The 25,953-nt window shown below is 37.0% G+C and overlaps 1 protein-coding gene across 16 annotated transcripts in view; it reads left to right on the top strand.

Moving 5' to 3' along the window:
- LDLRAD4 (low density lipoprotein receptor class A domain containing 4) overlaps positions 1-21,395 on the top strand; it is a 637,530-nt gene extending 616,135 nt beyond the window's left edge. For all 16 annotated transcript variants that reach the window (XM_056820769.1, XM_056820774.1, XM_056820777.1 and 13 more), the window contains 2 exons: positions 15,661-15,714; positions 20,730-21,395. In XM_056820769.1, the coding sequence (XP_056676747.1) occupies positions 15,661-15,714; positions 20,730-21,260 (585 nt within the window). In that variant the 3' untranslated portion in view covers positions 21,261-21,395. The remainder of the gene's footprint in view (positions 1-15,660; positions 15,715-20,729) is intronic.
- Positions 21,396-25,953: the final 4,558 nt, after the last annotated feature.

Genomic DNA, 25,953 nt, shown 5'->3' with positions numbered 1-25,953 from the left:
TTTGGCCATTTTCAAACATTATTCATTGGGGAAAAAAAGATCATTTTCTCCCCCCCCACCCCCACCCCTCCCATAGCTGACGCGCGTTTCCACTGGGTATCATATGTTCCTTGATTCGAACCCATTTCCATGTTGTTGGTATTTGCATTAGGGTGTCCATTTAGAGTCTCTCCTCAATCATATCCCCTCAACCCCTGTAGTCAAGCAGTTGCTTTTCCGCGGTGTTTTTACTCCTACAGTTTGTCCTCTGCTTGTGGATAGTGTTTTTTTCTCCAAGATCCCTGCAGATTATTCAGGGACATTGCATTTACATTAATGGAGAAGTCCATTACATTAGATTGAACCACAGTGTATCAGTTTCTGTGTACAATGTTGTCCTGGTTCTGCTCCTTTTGTTCTGCATCACTTCCTGGAGGTTGTTCTAGTCTCCATGGAACTCCTCCACTTTATTATTCCTTTTAGCACAATAGTATTCCATCACCCACATATACCACAATTTGTTCAGCTGTTCCCCAATTGGAGGGCATCCCCTCATTTTCCAAGTTTTGGCCACCACAAAGAGTGCAGCTATGAATTTTCTTGTACAAGTCTTTTTTCCTTATTATCTCTTTGGGGTACAATCCCAGCAGTGCTATGGCTGGATCAAAGGGCAGACAGTCTTTTATTGCCCTTTGGGCATAGTTCCAAATTGCCCTCCAGAATGGTTGGATCAATTCACAACTCCACCAGCAATGCATTAATGTCCCAACTTTGCCACATCCCCTCCAACATTCCCTATTTTCCTTTGCTGTCATGTTAGCCAATCTGCTAGGTGTGAGGTGATACCTCAGAGAGATTTAGAGCACTCTTTCATGTGCTTATTAATGGTTTTGATTTCTTTGGCTGAAAACTGCCCATTCATGTCCCTTGCCCATTTATCAATTGGGGAATGGTTTGATTTTTTAGTATAATCGATTTAGCTCTTTATAGATTTGAGTAATTAGACCTTTGTCAAAGGTTTTTGTTATGAAGATTTGTTTCCCAATTTGTTGCTTCCCTTCTAATTTTGGTTACATTGGTTTTGTTTGTACAAAACCTTTTTAATTTGATGTAATCAAAATTATTTATTTTATGTTTTATGACTCTTTCTATGTCTTGCTTGGTTTTAAAGTCTTTCCCTTCCCACAGGTCTGACATGTATACTATTCTGTGTTCACCTAATTTACTCATAGTTTCCTTCTATATGTTCAAGTCATTCATCCATTCTGAGTTTATCTTCGTGTAGGGTGTGAAGTGTTAATCCAAACCTAATCTCTCCCACACTGTTCCAGTTTTTCCAGCACTTTTTGTCAAATAATGGATTTTTGTCCCAAAAGCTGAGGTATTTGGGTTTGCCATAGATTGTCTTGCTGGGGTCACTTACCCTAAGTCTATTCCTTGGTCCTCCTTTCTCTTAGCCAGTACCAAATTGTTTTGATGACAAATGCTTTATAATATAGTTTGAGATCTAGGACTGCAAGGCCATCTTCCTTTGTATTTTTTTTTCATTATTTCCCTGGATATTCTTGATCCTTTGTTCTTCCAAATGAACTTTGTTATGGTTTTTTCTAATTCAGTAAAAAAAAAATTTGGAGGTTCAATGGGTATGGCCCTAAATAGATATATGTTTGGGTAGGATGGTCATTTTTATTATATTGGCTCATCCTACCCATGAGCAGTTATGTTTTTCCAATTGCTCAAGTCTAGTTTTAGTTGTGTGAAGAGTGTTTTGTAGTTGTGTTCATATACTTCTGTGTTTGTCTCGGGACATAGATTCCTGAATATTTTATTTTGTCTAAGGTAATTTTGAATGGGATTTCTCTTTCAAATTCTTGCTGCTAAGCTGTGTTGGAAATATATAGAAATGCTGATGACTTATGTGGGTTTATTTTGTATCCTGCAACTTTGCTAAAGTTGTTGATTATTTCGACTAGCTTTTTTATTGATTCTCTAGGATTCTTTAAGTAAACCATTACATCATCCACAAAGAGTGATAGCTTGGTCTCCTCATTGCCAATTTTAATGCCTTCAATTTATTTTTCTTCTCTAATTGCTACTGCTAGTGTTTCTAGTACAATGTTAAATAATAGAGGTGATAATGGGCATCCTTGTTTCACTCCTGATCTTATTGGGAATGCATCTGGTTTATCCCTATTGCAGATGATATTAGTTGATGGTTTTAGATATATACTGTTTATTATTTTTAGGAACGACCCTTCTATTCCTATGCTTTCTAGTGTTTTTAATATGAATGGGTGTTGTATTTTATCAAAGGCTTTTTCTGCGTCTATTGAGATAATCATGTGTTTTTTGTTGGTTTGCTTGTTGATATGTTCAATTATGTGGATGGTTTTCCTAATATTGAACCAGCCCTGCATTCCTGGTATAAATCCTACCTGGTCATAGTGAATTACCCTCCTTATCACTTGCTGAAGTCTCTTTGCTAGTATACTATTTAACATTTTTGCATCTATGTTCATTAGGGAGAGTGGTTTATAGTTTTCTTTCTCTGTTTTTGACCTGCCTATCTTCGGAATCAGTACCATGTTTGTGTCATAAAAGAAATTTGGTAGAACTCCCGCTTTTCTTATTATGCCAAGTAGTTTGTATAGTATTTGGGATTAGCTGTTCTTTGAATGTTTGATAGAATTCACTTGTGAATCCATCTGGCCCTGGGGATTTTTCCTTAGGGAGTTCTTTGATGGCCTGTTAGATTTCTTTTTACTGATATGGGATTATTTAAGAATTCTATTTCTTCTGTTAGTCTAGGCAATTTGTATTTTTGTAAGTATTCGTCCATATCGCCTAGATTGGCATATTTATTGCCAAATAATTGGGCAAAGAAGTTTTTAATGATTGCCTTAATTTCCTCTTCATTGGAGGTAAGTTCCCCCTTTTCATCTGAGATACTGCTAATTTGCTTTTCTTCTCTCCTTTTTTTAATTAGATTGACCAGTACTTTGTCTATTTTGTTTGTTTTTTCAAAGTACCAGCTTCTTATCTTATTTATTAGTTCAATAGTCCTATCATTTTCAATTTTATTTATTTATCCCTTAATTTTTAGGATTTCTAATTTGGTTTTCTTCTGGGGGGGTTTAATTTGTTCACTTTCAAGTTTTTTGATTTGCATTTCCAATTCATTGATCTCTGCCCTCCCTAATTTGTTAATATATGCACTCAGGGATATGCATTTTCCTCTGAGTACTGCTTTGACTGCATCCCATAAGGTTTCAAAGGATGTCTCATCATTGTCATTTTTCTTCAATGAAATTATTAATTGTTTCTATGATTTGTTCTCTAAGTGATTTTGGAGCATCATATTATTTAATTTCCAATTGATTTTTGATTTTGCTCTCCAAGTACCCTTACTGATTATTATTTTTATTTCCTTATGATCTAAAAAGGTTGCATTAATTATTTCTGCTTTTCTGCACTTGTATGCCATGTTTTTATGACCTAGTACTAGTATGGTCAATCTTTGTGAATGTGCCATGTGGTGTTGAAAAGAAGGTGTATTCCTTTTTGTCCCTATTTATTTTTCTCCATATATCTATTAACTCTAATTTTTCTAGGATTTCATTCACCTCTTTTTAATTTATTTTTTTATTTGAGTTGTCTAAAGTTGATAGTGGTTGGTTCAGATCTCCCACTAGTATAGTTTTATTATCTATTTCTACCTTCAGTTGTAGTAGTTTCTCCATTAGACATTTGGGTGCTATACCATTTGGTGCATATATGCTGATTAGTGAAATTTCATCATTGTCTATACTCCCTTTTATCAGGATGTATTTACCTTCCCTATCCCTTTTAATCAGGTCTATTTTTGCTTTGGCTTTGTCAGATATCATGATTGCTACTCCTGCCTTCTTACTGTCAGTTGAGGCCCAATAGGTCTTACCAACATTTAATTCTGACCTTGTGAGTATCTACCCTTCTCATGTGTGTTTCTTGAAAACAACATATGGTAGAGTTTTGGATTCTAATCCATTCTGCTATTCATCTACGTTTTATGGGTGAGTTTGTCCCATTCACATTCAATGTTATGATTGTCATTTGTGGATTCCCCAGCATTTTGATATCCTCCCCTAATTCTGACCTTTCTTCTTTTACTATAACCTTTTAAACCAGTGATTTACTTTAAATCAGTCACCCTGGTCCCCTCCCTTGTTATGCTTTCCTTTTTGGCCCCTCCCTTTTTGTTCCCTTGCCCTACCCCCTCGCCTTCCCTCCCTTTTTGTACTCCCTTTCCCTCCCCCCCCCCCCGCTCCCCTTAGTTTCCTCTCTCCCTTGCCCTGTTGGATAAGATAGAATTCAAGATCCCAATGGATCTAGATGCTCTTCCCTCTCAGAGTTGATTTCACTGAGAGTAAAGTTTAAGTAATACTCAGCACTCTTCCTCTCCTTCTTATAAGAGAATTTTTCCCCTCCACTTCCCGTGTATATCTTTGTGTGACAAAGATAATTCTATTTAATTTATTTTTATTTCTTCAAGTATATCTTAGTACCCTCATTGATTCCCCACCTTTATCTTTCTTTTTTGTCCCCCCCAAATCATGTTAATGCCCCAATCCTTCCCTATGAGTCATTCTTCAGGTTACTCTATTATTGCATACAATTTTTGAACATTACACATAACATATCCCCCATATGTTAGTATATATAATTTGATCTAATTGTAGCCTGTATAGAAGAGAGTTTGAATAAAAGGAAAAAAAAACCACTTTACTCCTTTTCTCTTTCTTTCATATTTACCTTTCCATGTTTCTCTTGCTCTTTGTGTTTGGATGTCAAACTTTCCACTGAGTTCTGGTCTTTTCTTTGCAAATACTTGGAAATCTTCTATTTTGTTGAATGCCCATACTTCCCCCTGGAAGTATATAGTCAGTTTTGATGGGTAGCTAATTCTTGGTTGAAGACCCAGTTCTCTTGCTTTTCTGAATATCGTGTTCGAAGCTTTATGATCTCTTAGCGTGTTCGCTGCAAGGCCTTGTGTAATTCTTATTGGTGCTCCTCTGTATCTGAAGTTCCTCTTTTTAGCTTCTTGTAAGATTTTTTCCTTTGCTTGGAAGCTCTTGAGTTTGGCTATTACGTTCCTGGGGGTTGTCTTTTGGGGAATTAGTATAGAGGGTGTTCTATGAATCCTTTCTATTTCTGTTTTGCCCCCTTGTTTGAGAATATCAGGGCAATTCTCTTTGATGATTTCTTGTAGTATGGCATTGAGATTTTTTTAATCTCTGGTTTTTCAGGTAGACCAATGATTCTCAGATTGTCTCTCCTTTCTCTGTTTTCCTGGTCTGTCACCTTGTCAGTGAGATATTTTATGTTTTCTTCTAATTCATTAATTTTTTTTTTTACTTTGCTTTATTAATTCTTGCTGTTTTGCAAGATCATTGGTTTCCAGTTGCTCAATTCTGGTCCTTAAGGCCTGGTTGGTTCTCTAATATGATTTGTTGGTTTTCTTTTTGAACCATTTCCCACTTCTCTTTCCAGAGGGCTTCCATCTTTCTGATGATAAGCTCCATTTGAGACTCTTCCAGGGCTTGTGGACAATGTTAATTTTTTTTCAGTTTTGCCTTTGTTTGACTTTCATCCAGTATTTCCTCTGTATCCTGGGTTTTTCCTCCATAAAAAATTTCAAGGGTGACGGCTTTCTTTTTTTTTTTCTTGCTGGGATTTTGAGGCTCCTGTGCACAGTTAGCCATTTTTTTCTGGATGTTTTCAGTTCCCTCTTTAGTTAAAAATTAGAGTCTGCTGAGCAGGTTTTGTGTGTGTGTGTGTGTGTAGAGTTAATGAGCAGGCTCTCAGTTTTCCTCAGTCCTTTGCGGCTTTTCTTGGTACCTTCCTCCTGGGAGCAGTGTCTGCACTTTCTTGCCCGCCTGGTTTTCCGGTTTTGTTACTTTCGGGGATGGGTCCCCAGCAGACCTAGTTAATTTCCAGGGACCCCCAAAAATGCTCCCTTTTCATTCCAGAGGGACTCCTGTCTCACTCCCTGGCTCCGGCGGGCGCGCTGGTTCTGGGCACCTGAAGTCTGCTCTCTCTCACATTTTGAGTTTTTCTGCTTAGCTGCCTTCGGGGGGGGGGAGGGGTCCCCCTGCTGTCCTAGTCAGCTCACAAGGGTGCAGAAGTGCCCTCTCCTCACTTCAGAGGCACCCCTTGCTCCTTCGTCTCAACGTGCGCTGACCCTGGCTCTGGCCCTATAGGTGGGGGTGGGGCAGGCTGGATCCACTTGCGTTTGTGTTTGGGTGGAAGCCCTTTCCCCCTTTTATAGGCTGGTAAAGCCTCGATCCCATGCACCTTCACTGCTGGTCCCCGCTCTACAGCTCCTCCACTCCTCTAATATAGATTCTTAAGGTCTTTTGGGGTGATCCTTATTGGTGTATGTCGGTGTGTGTTGGGGAGAGTGAGTAAGCCACATTTAGCTGGCCGCCATGCTTACCCAGAAGTCAATTAATTCAAAGGCCCAGCTTCTTGAGACTCTCTTCCCCTGACTGGGGCTTAGAAAATCTAACTGGTATTAGAAGAAGCCAGAGTTTTCTCTCTCTCTCATTCCTTAATATCTTCCTTCTATTATAAATAAACTACCATAAATTCCATTTACTTTAGTAATTTATTTTGGAATTTAGAAATTAAATCCCTGGTGACTACCTAATACACACACACACACACACACACACACATATACATATATATATATATATTCAGAGTCCATCCACAATTTAAATTCAACAATGGCCTGCTTATGAGAGTCTCCACTGCATCCCAAGGAAGGGTGGGCAAACCAGTGACAATTCTGTAAGGTGGTGAATTGGCCTCTAGAAGAGTAGACTGATGAAAGACTCCAGAGCAGAGTTTAAAAATATGAAGGGTTAGCCTACTGAAAACATTTGTCACATTCATTGAGTATGTGAATGAGAAAATGGAGAACTTCCTTTGTACAGAAGTCTATATAGGGCTGTTAAGGAGTAATAGACTGCAAACATCATTTGAAGAACTAAGGAAAGTTCCAATAAGTCAGGATCAAAGTTTTAAATAGGGGAAAATGAATATCAGTCATCTTTGGCTCAAGACAACAGAATATGAAACTAAAAATCTATGTTCAGATCAAATATAGAACACAGTTTTCTGTTCTGTGTGACATGTTTTGAGAAAGATGGTGGAAAAATTGGAGTGTATCTAGAAGAGAGCAACCAGGGTAATGACTAGAAAGCAATGTTATGTGGCTGAAGGAAGTGGGGATGTTTATTTGAGAACAAAGAGTCCTGGAGAAATTAAACCTTTTCAAGGATATAAAGCACCCTTATATGAAAGAGAGATTAGACTCATTTAACTTGGCTCCAGAATATAGGGGTTAGAAGATATGGGAAGGAATTATAGAAACATACTTTGGTTCCATGTGAAGAAAGACTTCACAAAATAGAGGTATCCTAAAGCAATGGTGAGTTTTCTAATGCTGGAATTTTTCAAATAGAAATCTGATGACTATTTGCTTGGCTTGTTATTGAAAAGATTCCTAGTTGGATACAAACTGGTTTGATAACCAAGTTTGCATTAGGAATCAGGAAACATGGACTCTGGTCAAGACTTTGAGAAGAGTTAGTTACATGTCTCTGAAGAGTTCACTTTTCTCATTTTCATATTTATTTTTTTATCTCATCTTTATCTTCACTTCATCACCATCTGCAAAATGTGAAGATTGAATTAGATAGTCCACAAGGTCCCTTCCTACTCTGGATTATGGGAAATGGATTCAATTTCTACCTGGAAGATACTGTAGAGGTCATCAAGTTCAGCTCCATCCTTTTATAGATGAGGAAGCTAAGTGGTAGAAAAGTGTATGATTTGCCCAAAGTTGTTCGGTTGGAAGCCAAACTCAGGAACTTGAATTCCAAGTTCAGTATGTTTTCCATTCCATCACATTGCCCTAAAAAGAACATGCCTGAAGAGAGGTGCTAATTCTTCCTCTGTCATGAATTAGCTGTGTGACATGGGATCTAAAACTGACACAGGAAGAAATAAATAGCTGAAGAAGCCTGTGATAAAAAGAAAATTTTATGATCAAATTTGATATTCAAGAGATGCATAAAAAGATAAACAGAAAAAAAACTGAAGGGACTCAATGGAAAGGAACCATATTTCTACATGAAAAAGTGTTAACTAGGATACTTATGACCGGCAGTGTAGATTCTTAAGGTACTTGAGGTATTTAAGGTAATCAAAGGAAACAATGGACTTAAACTGATTACATTACTACATAAGAAGACAATAATTAAGATACTTAAAATATCTATTATACATGTACCTAAAGTACTTAGAATAATTAAGGGACTGAAGATACTTAAGAATTTTATCATTATGAGGGCAGTGAATAGAAGCATACATAGACAAAGAAGAGAGAGTAAGCTGAATGTGCCAAAAAAAAAAAAACAACAACCCTAAACTAAAACAAAACCAAAATCAAGGGATTAAAAAAAAGGAATAAATTGGGGAAAGATAAAAGGAGAAAATTGGGAACAAATTATCTCATAAATAGAGACATGTAAGAATCAGTAGAGTGAAGGGGGTGGTGGCAGGCAATACTTGAACCCAGCTCTCATCAGAAGTAGAAATAACCTCTACACAGCAATAGAAACCCATCTTATCAAATAAGGAAATAAGAAGAGGAAGGGCAAAAAGAAAGGGGGGGTACATACAAAAGGGAGAATGAACCTGGCTAGGTAGTAATCAGAAACAAAAACATTTGTGACCAGAGGAAAATATAGATCAATGACTTATATTTTAGATTCTTTGAAAAAAAAATCAGTATTTCCAAACTAGTGGATATTCATTTACTTTCCTTGATTGTACCTTAATCCTATTCATAGGTAGGAATAGAATATATTTTTAATTTGAACTACATCAATATTTCTTACAATCCATTCTTTTTTTTCTTATTCTATGAGCTTATTGCCTGTAGTCACTGAGAGAGATTTTCCAAATAAATTTAATATACTCTCTCAAATTTGACTCTCTATTTTTTTTTTATCTCTGACCTTTCACAAAATCATAAAATTTCATTTGGAAAGAACTCCTATGCTTATTAGTTTTTTATTTCATTCTCTGGAAATCATAGGTACCCTTTTTTTAGTCATGGCAGAAAGAGGTCTGCCAAATACTAAAACAACTGATGCAAAAGATTATTAAAAGACTGACTCTCCAAGGGGGCTTTTATCTAATTCTCTGCAGGGGTTTAGGGTGGCACTTCACTCCAGAATGTTCCAGTGAGAATGTAAAAATGAATCAATTGAAATATGAAATCAGAATTTCAGATTAAAAAGGACAGCTAGGCCTACCCATACCTGAACCTGAACACAAGAATCGTCTCTATAGCATAACAGACAGTAGTCATTTAGTCTTTCTTGATTAGGGAAGCTGACAACTAGGGCACCTGTGGATAACTCTAATAGTTGAACCCCCTGAGGTTCAAATCTGAAAGTATTTCTTTAGCATTTTCACCCTTGTTCTGCCCTCTGGAGCCCAGTGTATCAAGCCTCCCCACCTTTTCCATATGATTGCCCTTACACTGTTTGAAGACAACTTTCATGTCCTCTTCTCCAACCCCCTCCTCTACTCTTCTCTTCGCCATGGAGCTCCTTAAAAGCAGGAACTATTTTGTATCTCTTTCCAGCATGGTGCTTTGCATATGGTAGGCACAAGAGTTTGAAACTGAATCAGTCTATTAGATGGTGATTCAGAAGAGAGACCTACATTTGTGCCTAGCACAGGAGGAAGGGACCAACCTACAGTTCCACAGAGGGCAATTTGGGAGCTTGGAGACAAAGGGAAGAGATTTAGCAGTATGATGCAACACCAGAAGTTATGACTTGCCCCACCATGTATGTGCCCTGTCACATGGACATGCCTCTCATGTGATCCCTATGCTTGCCCATCTTTATTAAGGATGTTGTATATATTTGGAGGGAGGGATAACCCAGCATATGGGGCAAACATCCCATTTTTTATTTTTTTCACAATGTTAATTTTAATGCTTTCAACTAATTGTGCTTTCTGGTTGACTAAGGAAGAAATAAATGCATTGACCTAAGTCATGAACCGTGATATTGAAAAGATGTGGATACATAGAGTACCTTAAACCTGGGTACCACATTATCAAAATTATTCAGATAATAATATGAGCAAAAATGACCCAAATTCATCTGATTAAGTCATGCCACTCATGTACCTATAAAACAAATGAGAATAAAAGGAGAATTTTTTTTTAAATGGCAATATCTAAATGTGCAGGATTTTTAGCAGTCAGTTCTAATCTTCTCACTGAATATTAAACTGATAACTACTCCAAAATATAGAGTAAAAATGAGAGTAGTCCAAAGAGTTTTGGTTTTGTGTTTTTAAATGTGGGGGTCTTATAAGAGAATCTCCTAAACTTCACTGCATTAGATTGAGTCTTCTACATCATGCTGCATGTTATTATCATCATTGTTATTTTCAAAAGGAATAATGCCATTGTAGTAGTGACTTTTATGATTTAAAAATAATGTTCAAGGGGAATCCAAAAACCAGAATATTGTTAAGCCATATGTATTCAATTTAGGGACCATAGAAATAGCATTGGATCTTGTTTTAAATCCTCATTCTAGCATTTAATACCTATGTGACTTTGAGAAAATTTTAACCTTTCTGGGTCTCATGTTCCTCATTTCTAAAATGCAGAGATTGGAACTAGATGGATGCTAGAGTCTGTTTCTATTCTAAATTATATGATCCTATGAACTATTCCCTGGATGCTACATCCTTGGTCCCTGTTGTTAATCTGTATTCTTTACTTGTCACTTATCTAATGTGGTATGTTTGAAATGGCTGCTTGACAAATGCCCTTTGATTATGGAATAACTAAACAAATTGTGGAACATGAAGGTAATGTAAGACTAGCGTCCAATAGAAACAGATTCTGCAGGCCACATACTGATTTAGAAAACCAGATGAACTAATCTATGCTTTATTGTATTTTTATTTTGTTAAATATTTTCCAGTTACATTGTCTTCTGTTAGGGCCTCATGAGAATTTTCCAGTGACACTACAAATTCGGCACCTCTTTTATGAGAAATTATGATTTTGGTGATTAGAAAGAAGCCTGGAAGAACTATATAAAGACATAACATGAAGTAAACAGAACCAGGAAAATCATATAGACAATGAGTACAACAATGTAAATAGAAAGAACAACAAAATTATTAATGCTGAATGCTGTGAAATTATAGTGCCCAAATTTGGCCCCAAAGAAGAGATATGAGAAGGCACCTCTACTCCTTCTTTGTTGAGGTAGGGGTCTTTGCGGTATGGGAAACCAAAAGGACAAAGTGGATGAGAAATGCACCACGTTATACAATTGGATTGTCAACTTCCCATATTAACAGTCAATACATGTTTATCAGAAGTGTGCTGAAAATGGTATAAACTGGGTACAGATTTGAGTAGTAGCATGCTGAGATCAGCCAGATCAAGCTTGGAAACTCAGGCTGCACTAATTGGTACTTAGCTTAGCTGGCCCTCAGATAACAGAATTAGAGTCCTTCACAGGATTTACCATGATTCAGTCATTTTTTCATTCATTCAGAGTAGGTTGTAAACTTGTTGGGAGCAGAGATTGTCTTCTATTTTCCTTTGTTTCCCTAACACTTAACACAGTGCCTTGCACATATTGGTACTTAATGTTTGTTTCTTGTGAATTTCTGAGCATTATGAAATGTTTAATGTGAATTTATCAAACACCTTTTATTTATCAAGCACTATGTTAAGTGTGGGGAATGCCATTTTGATAGCATAGAGAATCCCTGGGTGAGGAAATGTCTTCTGTCAGAGCAGTTCAATAGGGACTTCTTTGCAAAATGTCAATATCATCTTAGAGAATTGCCTAGAGTATTGAGTGATTTAAATGACTTATCTAGGATTATACAGCCAGTGTGTCACAGATGGGACTTAAACTCTGGTCTTCCTGGATCTAAAGGCTCTCTCTATCTTCTACACTGTACTGCTGACCACGTAGATGAGAGCCCAGCAAAAGTCACATTCCTTCTTGCTAGCATTTCAGTTCTTTCACTGCCCCTGTGGCTTCAAGGCAGAATCACATCTTCTGGAGTCCTTGCTGATGGATTCATTTTATCAGTGTCTCTTGCCCCTCCCCCTTTTTATTATGCCTGTAGATAAACATATCTCATTTTTTTTACCCCCCTTTAAAGGAACTGAATCAAGAAGGGCTTGTTCTATACTGACATGTTGCTTCCTCAATGTGAGCATATCAGTGAAAAAGCCAGAACTATTTAGCATGGAAAATAATACAGGTAGTAAGAAGGGAGGGAGAAAGGAGGGAAGAAGAAGGAAGGGGGGGGAGAGACAGAGAGAGAGAGAGAGAGAAGGAGAAAGAGAGACAGAGAGAGAGACAGAGAGAGAAGGGAGGGAGGGATTTACATAGTGACTACTATGTTCTAGGCACTATACCAAACAATTTAGAAATGTTTCATTTGATCCTCATAATAACCTTGTGAGATATAGATATTATTGTATCCCTATTTTTATAGTTTAAAAAAAAACAGGGGTGGCAAAAGTTAGATGACTTGCTCAGGGTCCCCCGGCTAGTTACTATATGAGGTTAGATTTGACATCAATTCTTCCTGATTCTAGGTGCAGCAGTCTATCCACTATATTATGCAGCTGCCTCTGAGGTAGTAGATTGAAGACTAACCTTGGAATCAGGAAGACTTGAGTTCAGTTCACATATATTAGCTGTGTAACCATGGGCAAGTCACTTAATTCAGTTCCTATGCAAGTCTAAGGCTTTGAGTTTACATATCATACTCCATATCTGGGAGTAGCTTTTGCAACATATCCATATGATTTATCCCTTGTTTATATGGGTATATGATTTGGGGTTTTGGTTTTTAAAAGATTATTACCAAAATGAATGATATGGGACTAGGTTTTGAGCAATAATACATGTATAATCCAGTGGTATTACTTGTTAACTCTGGGAGGGGGAGGTAACCATGGGAAAAAATTTTTAAACAAACTTTAAAATAAAAAAATTAAATCTCATGTCCACTTGGACCCAAAACAATCAAAATAGTGGTTTGACTTCAAACAACTTTGTAAAATGGAGGAGATTACCAGTGGTATTATCCCATTTTGCAGATGAGGAAACTGGCTAAGAGAACTTAACTGGCCTGTCCATTATGAAAAAGCCAGCATTTATTAGAATTTTTAACCAAGTGTCTTGACTTTTTTCTGGTCTTAGAGGAAGAAGTATCAGAGATGCCCTTAAAATAATAGAAAGGTTTTCTTGTAGAAGTTTTAGACTTATTTTGCTTAGCTCTAGGGAAAGAAGTACTATATAAGGAGAGAGGTTTCAGCTTCATATGAGGAAGAACTTCTTAGCAAAACTGGGTAGTTTTGCTTCATGAGGAAGAGGAGAGTAAACAAGACAATATAATGGAATTTAGGTATTAAAAAAAAAAAGAAAAAATGAGTTCTCTGAAGACCAGTTGAAGATCGTTACAGAGCATTTTGATAGAAATCCTTATACTTGCTATGACCAAGCCAAGGTCTTGACTGCTGAAGTGGGCTTGAGTCCTGTTCTGATTACGACCTGGTTTGGAAGCCAAAGATCAAGAAAGAAGAAAAATGAGGGATGGCTCATAACAAGAAATGTCCAAGCAGACTGTGTCCTAGAAAAAAATCCATTCTCATTCAAGTGAATGGAGTTCCCAAGCTTGTTCTAGTCCTTCATCCTTGGGTCCCTTTCAATCAAATGTAGTGGAAATTAATGTTTGTAATGAACATAAAACTTATATCAACCTTTAAATGCTGACTTTTCTTTTCCCAATTTCCTATTATTCCAATGGCACTGAATTTTCGAGCATGATCAATTGAACTCGATATGAGATCTGTATCTTAAAGAAATGTCATCTGCCTAAATGTAACTAAAGGAAATCTATTTTATACACAGACATTTGTTGATCTTAATTTTAATTTTGGGGGTTTTTTCATTTGTCAAATTTTAAATATATTTGGTGAATAAAAATAAATTTAAAAAATTGTTATGAACTGCTTCACAAGGTAGTAAGTTTTCCATCACTTAAAATGTTCAGAGAAATACTTAATGATGTTTTTCAGGATATTGTAGAGGAGACAAATGTTTTCCGTGAGGATTGAACTAGTTGCCTGCTGAGGAGGTCCCTTTCAATTCTGAGATGATCCTATGAGTCTAAAAATAATTCAAATTATCAAAATTATCTATTATATACATATTCAGTGTTAATTAAAGTCACTTTCTCATTTGATAATATACTTTGAAATAGCACGTTTAGCCACCAGATATTAGGCCCCTCTGACCTGTTATATGTATGTGTGTATATATATATATATATAAGATACTTGAGATTTTAAGAATCTAGCTTTGGGCAGCTGGATGGCTCAGTGAATTGAGAACCAGGCCTAAAGACAAGAGATACTGGTTCAAATTTGGCCTCAGATGCTTCCCAGCTGTGTGACCCTGTGCAAGTCACTTAATCCCCATTGCCTAGCCCTTACTGCTCTTCAGCCTTGGAACCAATACACAGTATTGATTCTAAGACGGAAGGTAAGGGTTTATTAAAAAAAAAAAAGAAGAATCTAGCTTTAATGACTTTGAAAAGTCAGAAAGGTCATCAAGTGGGGAATGGCTAAATAAATATAGTATATGATTTTGATGGAATACCACTGCACCATAAGAAATGGTGAGCAGGTTAATTAAAAAAAAACAAACTTAGAAAGACCTACATGATGGGGAGTAAAATAGTAGAACCAAGAGAACATAATATACAACTACAGAATTAATATTTGAAAAATATCATGCATATGCCCACCTCCAGAGAAAGAATTTAGGAATAGGAACATGTAAGACATAAATTATATATCCATATTTTTTGTTGGGTGATGCCTTCTGTGGTGCAGGGAGGAGATACCTAGGAATTTTAATGTAATCAACAACCAAATTAATTTTTAAAAAAGTCAATGAGGCTGAAAAAATCTTGATCTCTTAAGCAAAATCCCCCCTCCCCTTTTTCTTGGCTTAGCAAAGGTCTGACTATATAAATCTACATAAAGTAAAAATATAAAGTAAAACTAGTAACTTAATTGACTAAAAAGACTGCTTCTACTAACAACCCTTTCCCCCCTCTCCCATACCCTTAATCCTAAATTGATTGAAATATTTGAATTTCCCAGAAACTGCTAGGCAAAAACAGTCATTATTTAAGGTGAGTATATGTATATAAAAGTTAAAATATTTTTTTACTTAAAACCCAGCATCAAAATATATTATAAATGGGCTCCAAACTTTTTAATTTTAATATTTATTTTATTATTTATTTTTATTTATTATATGTATATATAAATATATACTTATTTATTAAAATAATTAATTTTAATATTCTTAGAGTGGATTTTTTGTTCAAATTTGATGACCATCTCTAGTCTACTAGACCTGTTATTTTTTTCTTAAAAATGTTATGCTTGTATGTTTGAATAAATAATGCTATTGGTGGTTGGTAAGAAATTAATGATATTTTTCTCTGTTTGTGTGTTTTTTCTTTCTTCATCATTGCTAGGAAGGGTGCTTGTGGCCTTCAGACAGCTCAGTGTCACGACAGGCTGCTTCTGAGGTATAGTATTTAAACTGCTTTGCAAGGTCCTCAGTCTTTCGTTTCGGAGGAATGGGCTGTATTGTGTAGCAACTGTGTCTACTGAGAGAGCCTGGAGGCAGAGGGGGGAGAGGGGGTTTAAATATCTGACAAATAACAAATGACAACTACAAATATGGCAAAATCCTCAGGACAAACATACAAGCAGAGAACAGACTGACATAATAATCACAAGTCAGTGTAAGTGACTACAAATATGATAAAGAAATGAGTACGCCACTGAGGCTTGTGGCATGTAGAGATCAGAAGGAACAGAAGCTATTCACTGGGAATTGTAGTGGAATCATGATGACAAGGGAAGGGTACGGGGCTAGAAAGAGGGAAGGATTTGGCAATTACTTTTTTATGAAGGGGGCAGTAGGATCAGACATATAAAAATGGGAGCCACTAATTGATCCATAAAGGTCTTTTGTGGGCTGCTTATTGACTGTGTTTTTTTTAAACCCTTACCTTATATCTTAGTGTCGGTTCTAAGACAGAAGAGCCAGAGTATCAAGGGCTACTCAGTCAAGGCTAAGCAACTTGCCCTGAGTCCTACAGAGAGGACATTTCTGAGGCCAAATTTGAACCCAGGTCCTTCCATCTCCACTCCTGTCCCTCTAACCACTGTGCAACCTAGCTGCCCCTATATTGACTTAGATTTTAAATGTAGAGTTATTGATATTTTATTTATTTTGTTAAACATTTCCCCTGCCCAATTACATTATAATCTACTTCTGCCCCACTCAGGATGGGCTGCATGTTTGACTCTTCTAGGATGAAGCCTCTTTAAGGGCTTCTCAAATTAGAAATGGGATATGGTGAAAAATTGCAGAACCATTCACCTAGACAATTTTAGCATTAGAAAGGACTTTAGAGAATCATCTGTTTATAGGATCATAGATTTAGAAATAGAAGGGACCACACCTTTTTAAAAAATCCTTACCTTCCTTCTTAAAAATCATAAAATATTGGTTCCAAGGCAGAAGAGCTGTATGGGCTAGGCAATGGGAGTTAAGTGACTTGCCTAGGGTCATACAGCTAGGAAGTGTGTGAGGCCAGATTTGAACTTCCCATCTCTAGGCCTGGCTCTCAATCCATTGAGCCACCCAGATAGATGAGGGTCTTGAAGAGATTAAGCAACTTCCCCAAGTGGAATTTGAAGCAAAGTATTCTTGACTTCATGTCTAGTACACTGTGTGCTCTACCACACTGCTTCTTGCTTTAGAATTTAGAATTCTTGCTGAATTCAAGTTCACACAGAGTTTTAGCAGCAGATCTAGGTTTAAGATCACTCATCTGAGTGTGCAATGTCTAATGGAGGACAAAGAATGCTGCATACAACAATGCTCAACCTTTAAGACAGATTTGAAGTTGGGGAATGCAGATTTTGACTCATAAAGGAAAACTGTTGAGTGCCTCAAATTTAGAATGGGCTCCTCTCCCCACTATTATTATACATTGTTCCAGAAATCCTAGCTATAGTAATAAAGTAAGAGAATACATTTAAAGATATAAACACTAGCAAAGGGAAGATAAAATTTCCCTACTTTCAGATATGACACTTTCTAGAAAATGCAAGAGAATCAGTAAAAAACATTAGTTGAGGTGATTAATGATTACAGGTCAGCAGCAGGATACAAAATAAAGATTAAAAAAAAAGTTTCTTGAATTTCTATACTGTGCTTTAAAAAAGTAGAAAGGAATTATGAGAGAAATTCCATTTAAAACAGTGGTTCTCAACCTTTCTAATGCTGTGACCCCGCAATACTGTTCCTCATGTTGCGGTGACCCCAAACCAAAAAATTATTTTGGGGGCTACTTCAAAACTGTAATTTTGCTACAGTTATGATTCGGAATGTAAATACCTGATATGCATTATGTATTCTCATTGCTACAAATTGAGAGTTTGAGAACTGCTGATTCAAAGTAAGTATAAAATACCTAAAATATATAAAAGTTAACCTATGTGGACATTGTAAGAATTATATAATTAAAATTTCAAAGTTCTTCACAGAAATAGAGATAGATAAATGGAGAGATGTTTCCCACTTATGGCTGGGTTATACCAATTTAATGAAGTAATACCTAATTAATTTATTGATTTAATTCTATTCCAACTAAATTACATAAGGGATACTTTGTAGCACTAAAGAAAAACAGTAACATCTGGTATAATTAATTTTAAAGTATAAAAACAGTAAAACAAAAACTCCCACAAAACTCATCTGGAAGAACAAAAGGTCTAGCATCTCAGGGGAAATAATAAGAAAAGTATGAATGTCTGACCGCTCCTTATTACAAAACAACTATCTTTGAAAGTATTTATTTGGATGATAAGCAAGAAAGAGATGAAAAAAAAAACCAAATAAACAAAAACAAAAAAAAAACAGTGGTCCAATGTTTGATAAATCCAAGAAAATTAATTACTGGAGGCAGGATTTTCTTTCAAATGAGAACAAAAGAAATGGTTGCAATTTTTAGGATCTTGCAGACATTTTTGTGTTCATCTGGAGCCCTTTACAAAAGAAAAAAATTGATAAATACTGAGCTTTCTGTTACCAAGTAAACTCTAAATAATGAAATCTGGGGAATGATAAGAAGAAAAAATGCTTATTTTGTAATCTTTAAAGATAATAATCCCTAGCATTACTTCACCCTGATGTTTCCTTGTGTCATAAAGGTGACTTTGCGTCATGAAGGCAGTACAAAGCTGTAACTCATCTTACTATACATGACAGATGTCAAGTATGGAATTAGGAACAGACCATATTCCTATTGTCCAAGGAACATTCCAGCTAAGGTCAGAGAAGCTTATCATGAGAAGGTTGGTCTTCAGGCAGTGAGTTTAAGTTTGGCCATAGCGTTGAATGAATGTCATCCATACCAATTTAATTTGGAGCGATTTCACACCAGAGAAATCACTGATTCCTCAGAGTATCCAAATTTACTTATCAGTTTAACAAGCTAACTTTTAAACTAGATGTTTTGCCTTCAAGTCTGTAGAGAAAATACAAAAGCCATGACTTGTGTAGATTTATAAAAGATTTTTTTTTTCCCTAAAGGCAGTTGAATCTAGAAGATATTATACTCAGAATGAGGCTTGGCGAGGTTCCTTGGAAATTTAAAATAAACTTTGGGACAGAGAAGATTTTACAACAGCCTTATAAAATAATTATATTAAGTACTCTCTTCTGAATCCAAAGTACTGGAAACTATAAATAATCATGTTTTCTTTTCACTCTGTCTTTAGGAGGGAAAATAGTAATAGTTGACATTTATAAGGAAATAGGTGAAAAATAATAACTACCATTCATACAACACTTTAAAGGTGTCCACACTTAGAAGGTATCATACCACTTGTTCTAAAGAACACACACCACCATAAGTAGGATTCATAGTTTTTATTGTCCTCATAGGGTGTCCATCATGTATGTATTTATTCTCCTTTCATTTGTTCTCTATATACTTAAATATTTGCCTGCATGTCTCTGCACTCAATGTAAGCTCCCATAGGATTCTTTATATTCATATCTATAACACCTAACAGTGCTTGAAATACAGTAGGTGCATCATAAATATTTGCTCATTGATTGATTGCTTATTGTAAAATTACATACTTGAAGAATTAATCTGTATATGTTATGAAATTAAAGTAATCCATATATATTATATATGAGGATACTCAGTTTACCCAAAGAGCCAGATATTTGGATTTCTGTTCCCCTGTACATAGCTTCCACTCCAACCCCCTGAACTTTGTAATTCATTGTAAGATTAAAAATTAATATCCAAAATACTCCAAGTATTATATTTAATAAGATTTGTTAATAATAACTTGAAGCAAAAAGGAAAATAAAAGGCTAGAGAAAAAGTGAGAGCTCACCCAGCCTTGCAATGGGGAAGAGAAAGAGAGAGCTAGGGCCAAAACATCCAACTATATACAATACGCAAGCACACAAGGTGGGGATGAAAGAGGAAAGGGATCCTGGGAGATGTAGTTCAAATATAAGATTTTCTAATTACGCAACATAATTTTGCATATATAAAGATTATATATATGCCTATATATGTACATAATATGTACAAAATATACCTATGTAAATTATACATAATATACATATATATAAAGGTTTTAGCAGGGGAAGTTAGGTTGATTGCTTCTTCCTTACCAACTCTTTCCTTTTTTCTGCTTCCAATTTCAAAGCCAAATAAGAACGTCCACATTTTCAGAACATCAGAGAAATTAGGAATTCCAAGTAATTGGGTCCTTGAATATGTATGTTTTTGTGTACACATACACACATACATATATGTATATATTTAGGTATGTAAATATATAGGTATATAAAATTATATACGCATATAAAATATATGTGTATGTAAATATATGTATGGGTATGTAAATATATATGGGCATACATGGGTATATAAAATTATATATAGGTATGTGAAATACATATGTAAATATATGTATATATATGGGGAAATATAGGTATGTAAACATATGGGTATAAACAATTATATATGTGTGCATATAAAATTACATACAGGCAAATAAACTATATAGGTATATAAAATATAATGTAAATATATGGGCATATATGGGTATATACAATTATATACGTGTGTGTAAAATTATATATAGATATAAAACTATACAGGTATATAAAATATCGAGGTATGTAAATATATGTGGGCATATGTGGGTATATACAATTATATTTAAGCATGTAAATATATATGGGCACACAAAATTATATATGGGTATGTAAAACACACATAGGTATGTTAAATACATAGGTATATAAATATATACGTATGGTAAAAAATATAGTTCTAGTAAGTAGATCTCTGTCCGTGTACATATACACGGACTCGATGCCATCTTCTTCCGTGTCTGCTAGAGCGCGGAGCGGCCTTCGGCTTTCCCTTTCCCTAAGAGTAGTGCCTTCCTTCCAGAAGAGCGTGCTCACGCTTGTTTCTTTCCCCTCCAGATTATGTACGCCCCCCGGACTAGGGACAGATTTACTGCCCCGGCGTTCATGCAGAGGGACCGTTTCAGCCGCTTCCAGCCCACCTACCCTTACGTCCAGCACGAGATTGACCTCCCTCCCACCATCTCCCTGTCCGATGGGGAGGAGCCCCCGCCCTACCAGGGCCCCTGCACCCTGCAGCTTCGGGATCCTGAACAACAGATGGAACTCAATCGAGAATCTGTGAGGGCCCCTCCCAACCGAACGATATTTGACAGTGATTTGATAGACATTTCTATGTACAATGGGGGCCCGTGCCCACCAAGCAGCAATTCGGGCATAAGTGCAACCAACTGTAGCAGTAACGGAAGGATGGAAGGACCACCCCCCACGTACAGCGAGGTGATGGGTCATTACCCCGGCTCCTCTTTTTTCCATCACCAGCACAGCAACAGCCAGAGGGGAAGCCGGCTTCAGTTACAGCAGAACAATTCAGAGAGCACAATAGTACCTATCAAAGGCAAAGACAGGAAACCTGGGAACCTGGTCTGACGTCCTCCTCTGGCGGCTTGGAGGGAAGAGAAGAGAAGGCGATGGGAGAGGGCAGCCCATCCAGGCCTGCCTCCTGTGCACAATGTCTGGAAGTTTTACATGGTACACCTGAGTAAAACCAAATGTGCAAACGTGTTCTTTGTTTCTGATTCCTTTCAGGGGAATTGCATGCAAAGTGGATCGAAATATTACAGACTTCCATTCAGGTTGACCATGAACAGTGGCTTTTTTTGAGAGGGATGGGGGTGGGGGTTGTTGGGGGGCTGGAGGGAAGAAAGAGAGAATACTTTAAAAAAAACAAATATACATAAAAACAGAACCCACAAAGATTATTTGAATTATTTAATTCTAAAAGGAAACAGCACATAAACAAGGCCTTTAGGGGCTCTTTTCTATTGATGGAATGACAGAGAGAAAAGAAGAAAGTATGACTATGTGATCAAGGGGAAGAATTGGCCAGTTTTTCTCCCAGGGTGTGGAATTTTTGTTTTGTTTCTGAAATATGAATCAGAATTCCTGTTTTGTGTGCCAAGGTATAAAGTGGAGACATTAGAAGAATGCAAGGAGTTCATTTGTGTTGTGATAAATGTGTTTTTAAAAGTTGCACTATCTTAATGTTAGGAGAAAAAAAATATATATATATATGAGGGGAATTGTTTTATGTGAAGTTCTATCTGTTGTCTTTTCACCTGTGGATTGAATATTAGGCCTGAGAAATACTCTGGAGTTATCTGCCCCATAACCTCAAGAGAAAGAGTCAGTTGGCTTTTGGGTTTTGCCTAATGCCTACCTACCAACTTAAAAAAAAAAAAAGGGTAAATCTCATCCTTGCAATAACAGACATTAAAATGACAGGGCATCAGTGAGGTATCTTGAAGGCTCATGGTTGGAAGATAGCAAAAATTTAATTCCAGCATTTCTAACTTAAATAGTTTTAGCTATTCTTACTACAATTTTAGACTGAATATTTTATTAAAAAGAAAATTGAAAACCAGACACTAAATTTCTATGTTAACTTTAAGAAAATGCTGCCACCTTCCTTCTTTGAACAATTTAATATCTTCTGGAGCTTTTGTCTTCACCATAGCCCAAAATATATTTAGTCACAAATCCTAACAATATGCAATAAATTGCTTGAAAATGCAAGGGTTTGGGTTTATTTTTGTTTTTTTAGTAACAGGTTTGAATCACAGGGCAGTTTGTTGTCTTTTTTTTTCTCATTTCTAGTAAATTCAGTACTAGAGTCAGTCAGTGTCAATGAGCCGTTCCTCAGCAGTCACCCCTCTCCACGTCCAGCCTCTTTCTGAGATGGTGCGAGGGATGCTCCGTGGGCCAGGAAGGGGCTTACATACTTGGAGAATGCCACAGAAGCTGACTTACCAGGCAATACCAGGAAAGTCATAGGTAGTCTTAGTCAAAAGTCGTTGACTTCCACTGAGATCATCCCTTGCCTTCAAAAGGCATTGTAGTTGCAGGACCCCATGAGGGGTCCCCCCCCCCCAGGCACTTCCCCTGAAGGAAGGAAGGCCCATCACCAAACAGCTGAAAGAGGGCTGTCCTCTCTGAGAACACAGGATAAAAGCACAACATGCACTTGAATGCAATTAGGAAATGAAGTTTGAACTAATAGCATTCGTCTTAGCCTCCATATTCCTGATATTGACCTGTGTGACTTCTCACTTCCAGGCGGGGACAAGTCTGTGTTGTAGTTCTTTCTGTGGTCTTAAACCCATTTCTTTCCTGACAGCGGCAGCCAAGTGCACTGTAGAGAAGTACTGTACTGTAGCATCCATCCCGGTGTGGGGACGTTGGATTTCTGTGGGACTTGCACGTGAGAAAATGTGACTGAAACCCCGATTATTAAAGTGACTCTTTGATCTATGCAGAGTTTTAATGCCAAATCAGCATACGTGTAACTTGTGTTTGCTGTCTGTGAGTCTCTGGAGGTAATTTTGTTGTGAGGTGACTTTGTGCCATTCAGGTCTGAATATGGGAGTGATTGATTGTATTAGGATGGAAAGTCCTGTTTCTTAAGAATCCCAGCCTGCTCTATTTCTGGGTCTGAAATGGGACTGAGGCAGAAGGAGGCGGCGCTCACTGTTCTGTTCTGTGGCAGAGCTCTTGCTCTTTTGGAGGTGTGAGTCGAAGGCACGTCCCTTTGCCAGCATTCACGTCTCTTGGTGATGCCCACAGAACTGGCACGGCCTAGACAGAAGACGGGGAGAAAGGAGGGCTACATTTCCCATTCTGCTAAAAATCCCCATGAGGGGATGTGCAAGGGAGGGCCGACTGCAGATTCTGAGGCCCAATCCCAACACACCTGCACCTTCCGAGTCTTCTCGGAGGCTCCCTTAGAGCAAGCAGAAAGCCAATAATGCCCAGCTTATTACCCCGAGAGCCTTGAAGTGGGACCAGTTTAAACCTTCCCATTGCTTCGGAGGCCTTTTGAAAGATCAGGTCTGTCCGATGTGCCCCTCACACTCCTGGTTTGGAATCCATTGGCTTTGACTATTGTTCCTAGTGCCCATAACCTTTTTCTTGTTAATGATCTTGGAGCTTCATCCATGAAAGATACCAATAACTTGTCTACTACAGCAAAAAGCATATTCTAATTGTCAGGTTAGAATTAGATAATTATTTGTTGTACAAATAGTGAGCCACTCTGTCTGTAACCATCCTGTCAGAGGATATTTAGTTTGATTGTATAAGTAGGTATATGTGTGGGGTCAAAGACTTGTCCCTTTGACGCCCAGGAGGTCCCAGTGAAGGTCAACTAAGAAAGACATAAATGAGAAGAGCATTCCAAACATTTCCTGTCATTTTTGCAAAGGGAGGACACCTCCTTCTTCATTGCAACACTCGAGAGTTTTGCAATATTTACTTCTAATTGGCACAAGAAAATATTTGCAAACGTAGCAACCTCATCAGCTCTTTCCTGGGATCTGTGTGCTAAGATGATAAACCTTTGATTTAGTTCATAGCCCTGCAAGCAAAAGGTAGACTTTCATCTTTCGTTCTTGTTGGGATAGATATTCTGATGATAATTTAGAATATAGATTTCAGTGTATATGTGGGGAGAAAAGGGGGTGGCAATAAAGTCACTGAATCTTGGAGGCCACCAGATATTAGAATTAATTTCAGAATTGGAAAACAAGAATAAATGACAAGATAATAGACTTAGAAGGAATTTTAGAGGTCATCTAGTCCAACCCCTTCATTTTATCAATGGGGAACCTAAAGCCTAGAGGGGTGAAAAGACTTGCTCTAGATTATAGATATAGTAAACAGAAGAGTCCATATGTAAAACCAGGTCCTGTTGACCTCACTGAAGCAGTAAACAGAACTACCTTTTTCTTAATTCTAACTTAATCCAAATAATGGTCTATGGTCACTGTTACTTAAATGACATTTTTTAAAATTTAGGAACAGGAATTGTACTAATTCCCTGCCTAAAAAAAGTAAGACTTACATTAAAACTTCATTTATCTCAATTAAATTTAACTTTAAATTGATTTAGATCACTGGGTTTTACTTTGGGATGATGTTTAGAAGAGCTGAAACAGGTGGTATAAAAACCCAGAGAGCTTATTTTCAATCAATGAAGCCCCAGGATTATGGGGAGCAGGGATAGAAATTTAGATGATGGTAGCTTTTGGTGTTTATTTTTTTTTGTTTACAAGAAAAGTTTAAAAAGAAAAGTGGGACACCCTGAACTCTTTGCAGTCCTGCCCATCTCTGAGACTAGTCATTCGATTTTAGTGAAAGTTCTAGGAAAGGCCACCAAAGTCTGAGCTTCCAAGGATTAGTACTCTAAGGTATGCCAGAATAATTTCCTGGTACCATATCTTAGCTAAGCCACTGAAGTTTAAGAAATTAATTTTCAGAGGCCAAATTCAGTTCATATAAATATCAAAACCGTACTTCAATGCAAAACATGGATTCCACAAAACTTGAAAATTCTGAAGAGAGCCTGTTTTATTAACCTAGAAGTTAGAAGAAAATAAACAAGTTGTCCTTTATACCACTTAGTTTCAAAATAGTTGATATGATGGTCTTAAAGCTTCCAGAGAATTCCTCTGGGGTGTTTACTTAGCATGCCCCTAGCCTAAACTCCTGTGAAAGAGGAAAAAATGGTTACCAATGAAACATTTTTCAGAGAGCCTAGAGGGGAGGCATCAGGATCAGTGATTCCAGTTAGTGTGATGAAGTTCTTTTCTGTCAGGGCCTCAGTTTTGCAACTTACAGCCTTCAAATGCCCATGGGCAGTAAGAGGTTGCATCATTTGCTCAAGGTCAGTGAACTTCTGTATTTAGAGGGAGGGACCTGAACCCAGAACTTACTCAGACTAATTCTTTGTCCAACCTGTTGTATCCTCACCTCCAATGACACTGGGGCTTCCTTGATCACCACCAGCATTAGGGATGTAAAGAATATGTGAGGTTGCTTGTCCAGATTTTATAGGTATGTGGAATATCCCAGGGCACAAGTGGATGAAAACATCTTCAGCTCTCAATTATCCCTCCTTCTTTTCCTTACTTCCCATTTCCATGACAGTCTTTTCTGATCATCCCAGGAATGAGAAGGGCACAAGAAGAAAAGTGATTTTAAAGCCTTTGGTAGGAAAGACGTAGAAAGGGGAAGAAGAGGCAGAAAAGAAAGGTGATTCCAAACCACTTTACCTTCATTTCATTGG

This window comes from Monodelphis domestica, chromosome 3, assembly GCF_027887165.1.
Source record: "Monodelphis domestica isolate mMonDom1 chromosome 3, mMonDom1.pri, whole genome shotgun sequence".
NCBI lineage: Eukaryota > Metazoa > Chordata > Mammalia > Didelphimorphia > Didelphidae > Monodelphis > Monodelphis domestica.
The sequence above is the reverse complement of the archived record's forward strand: the minus strand, read 5'-3'. Positions and strand labels throughout refer to the sequence as shown.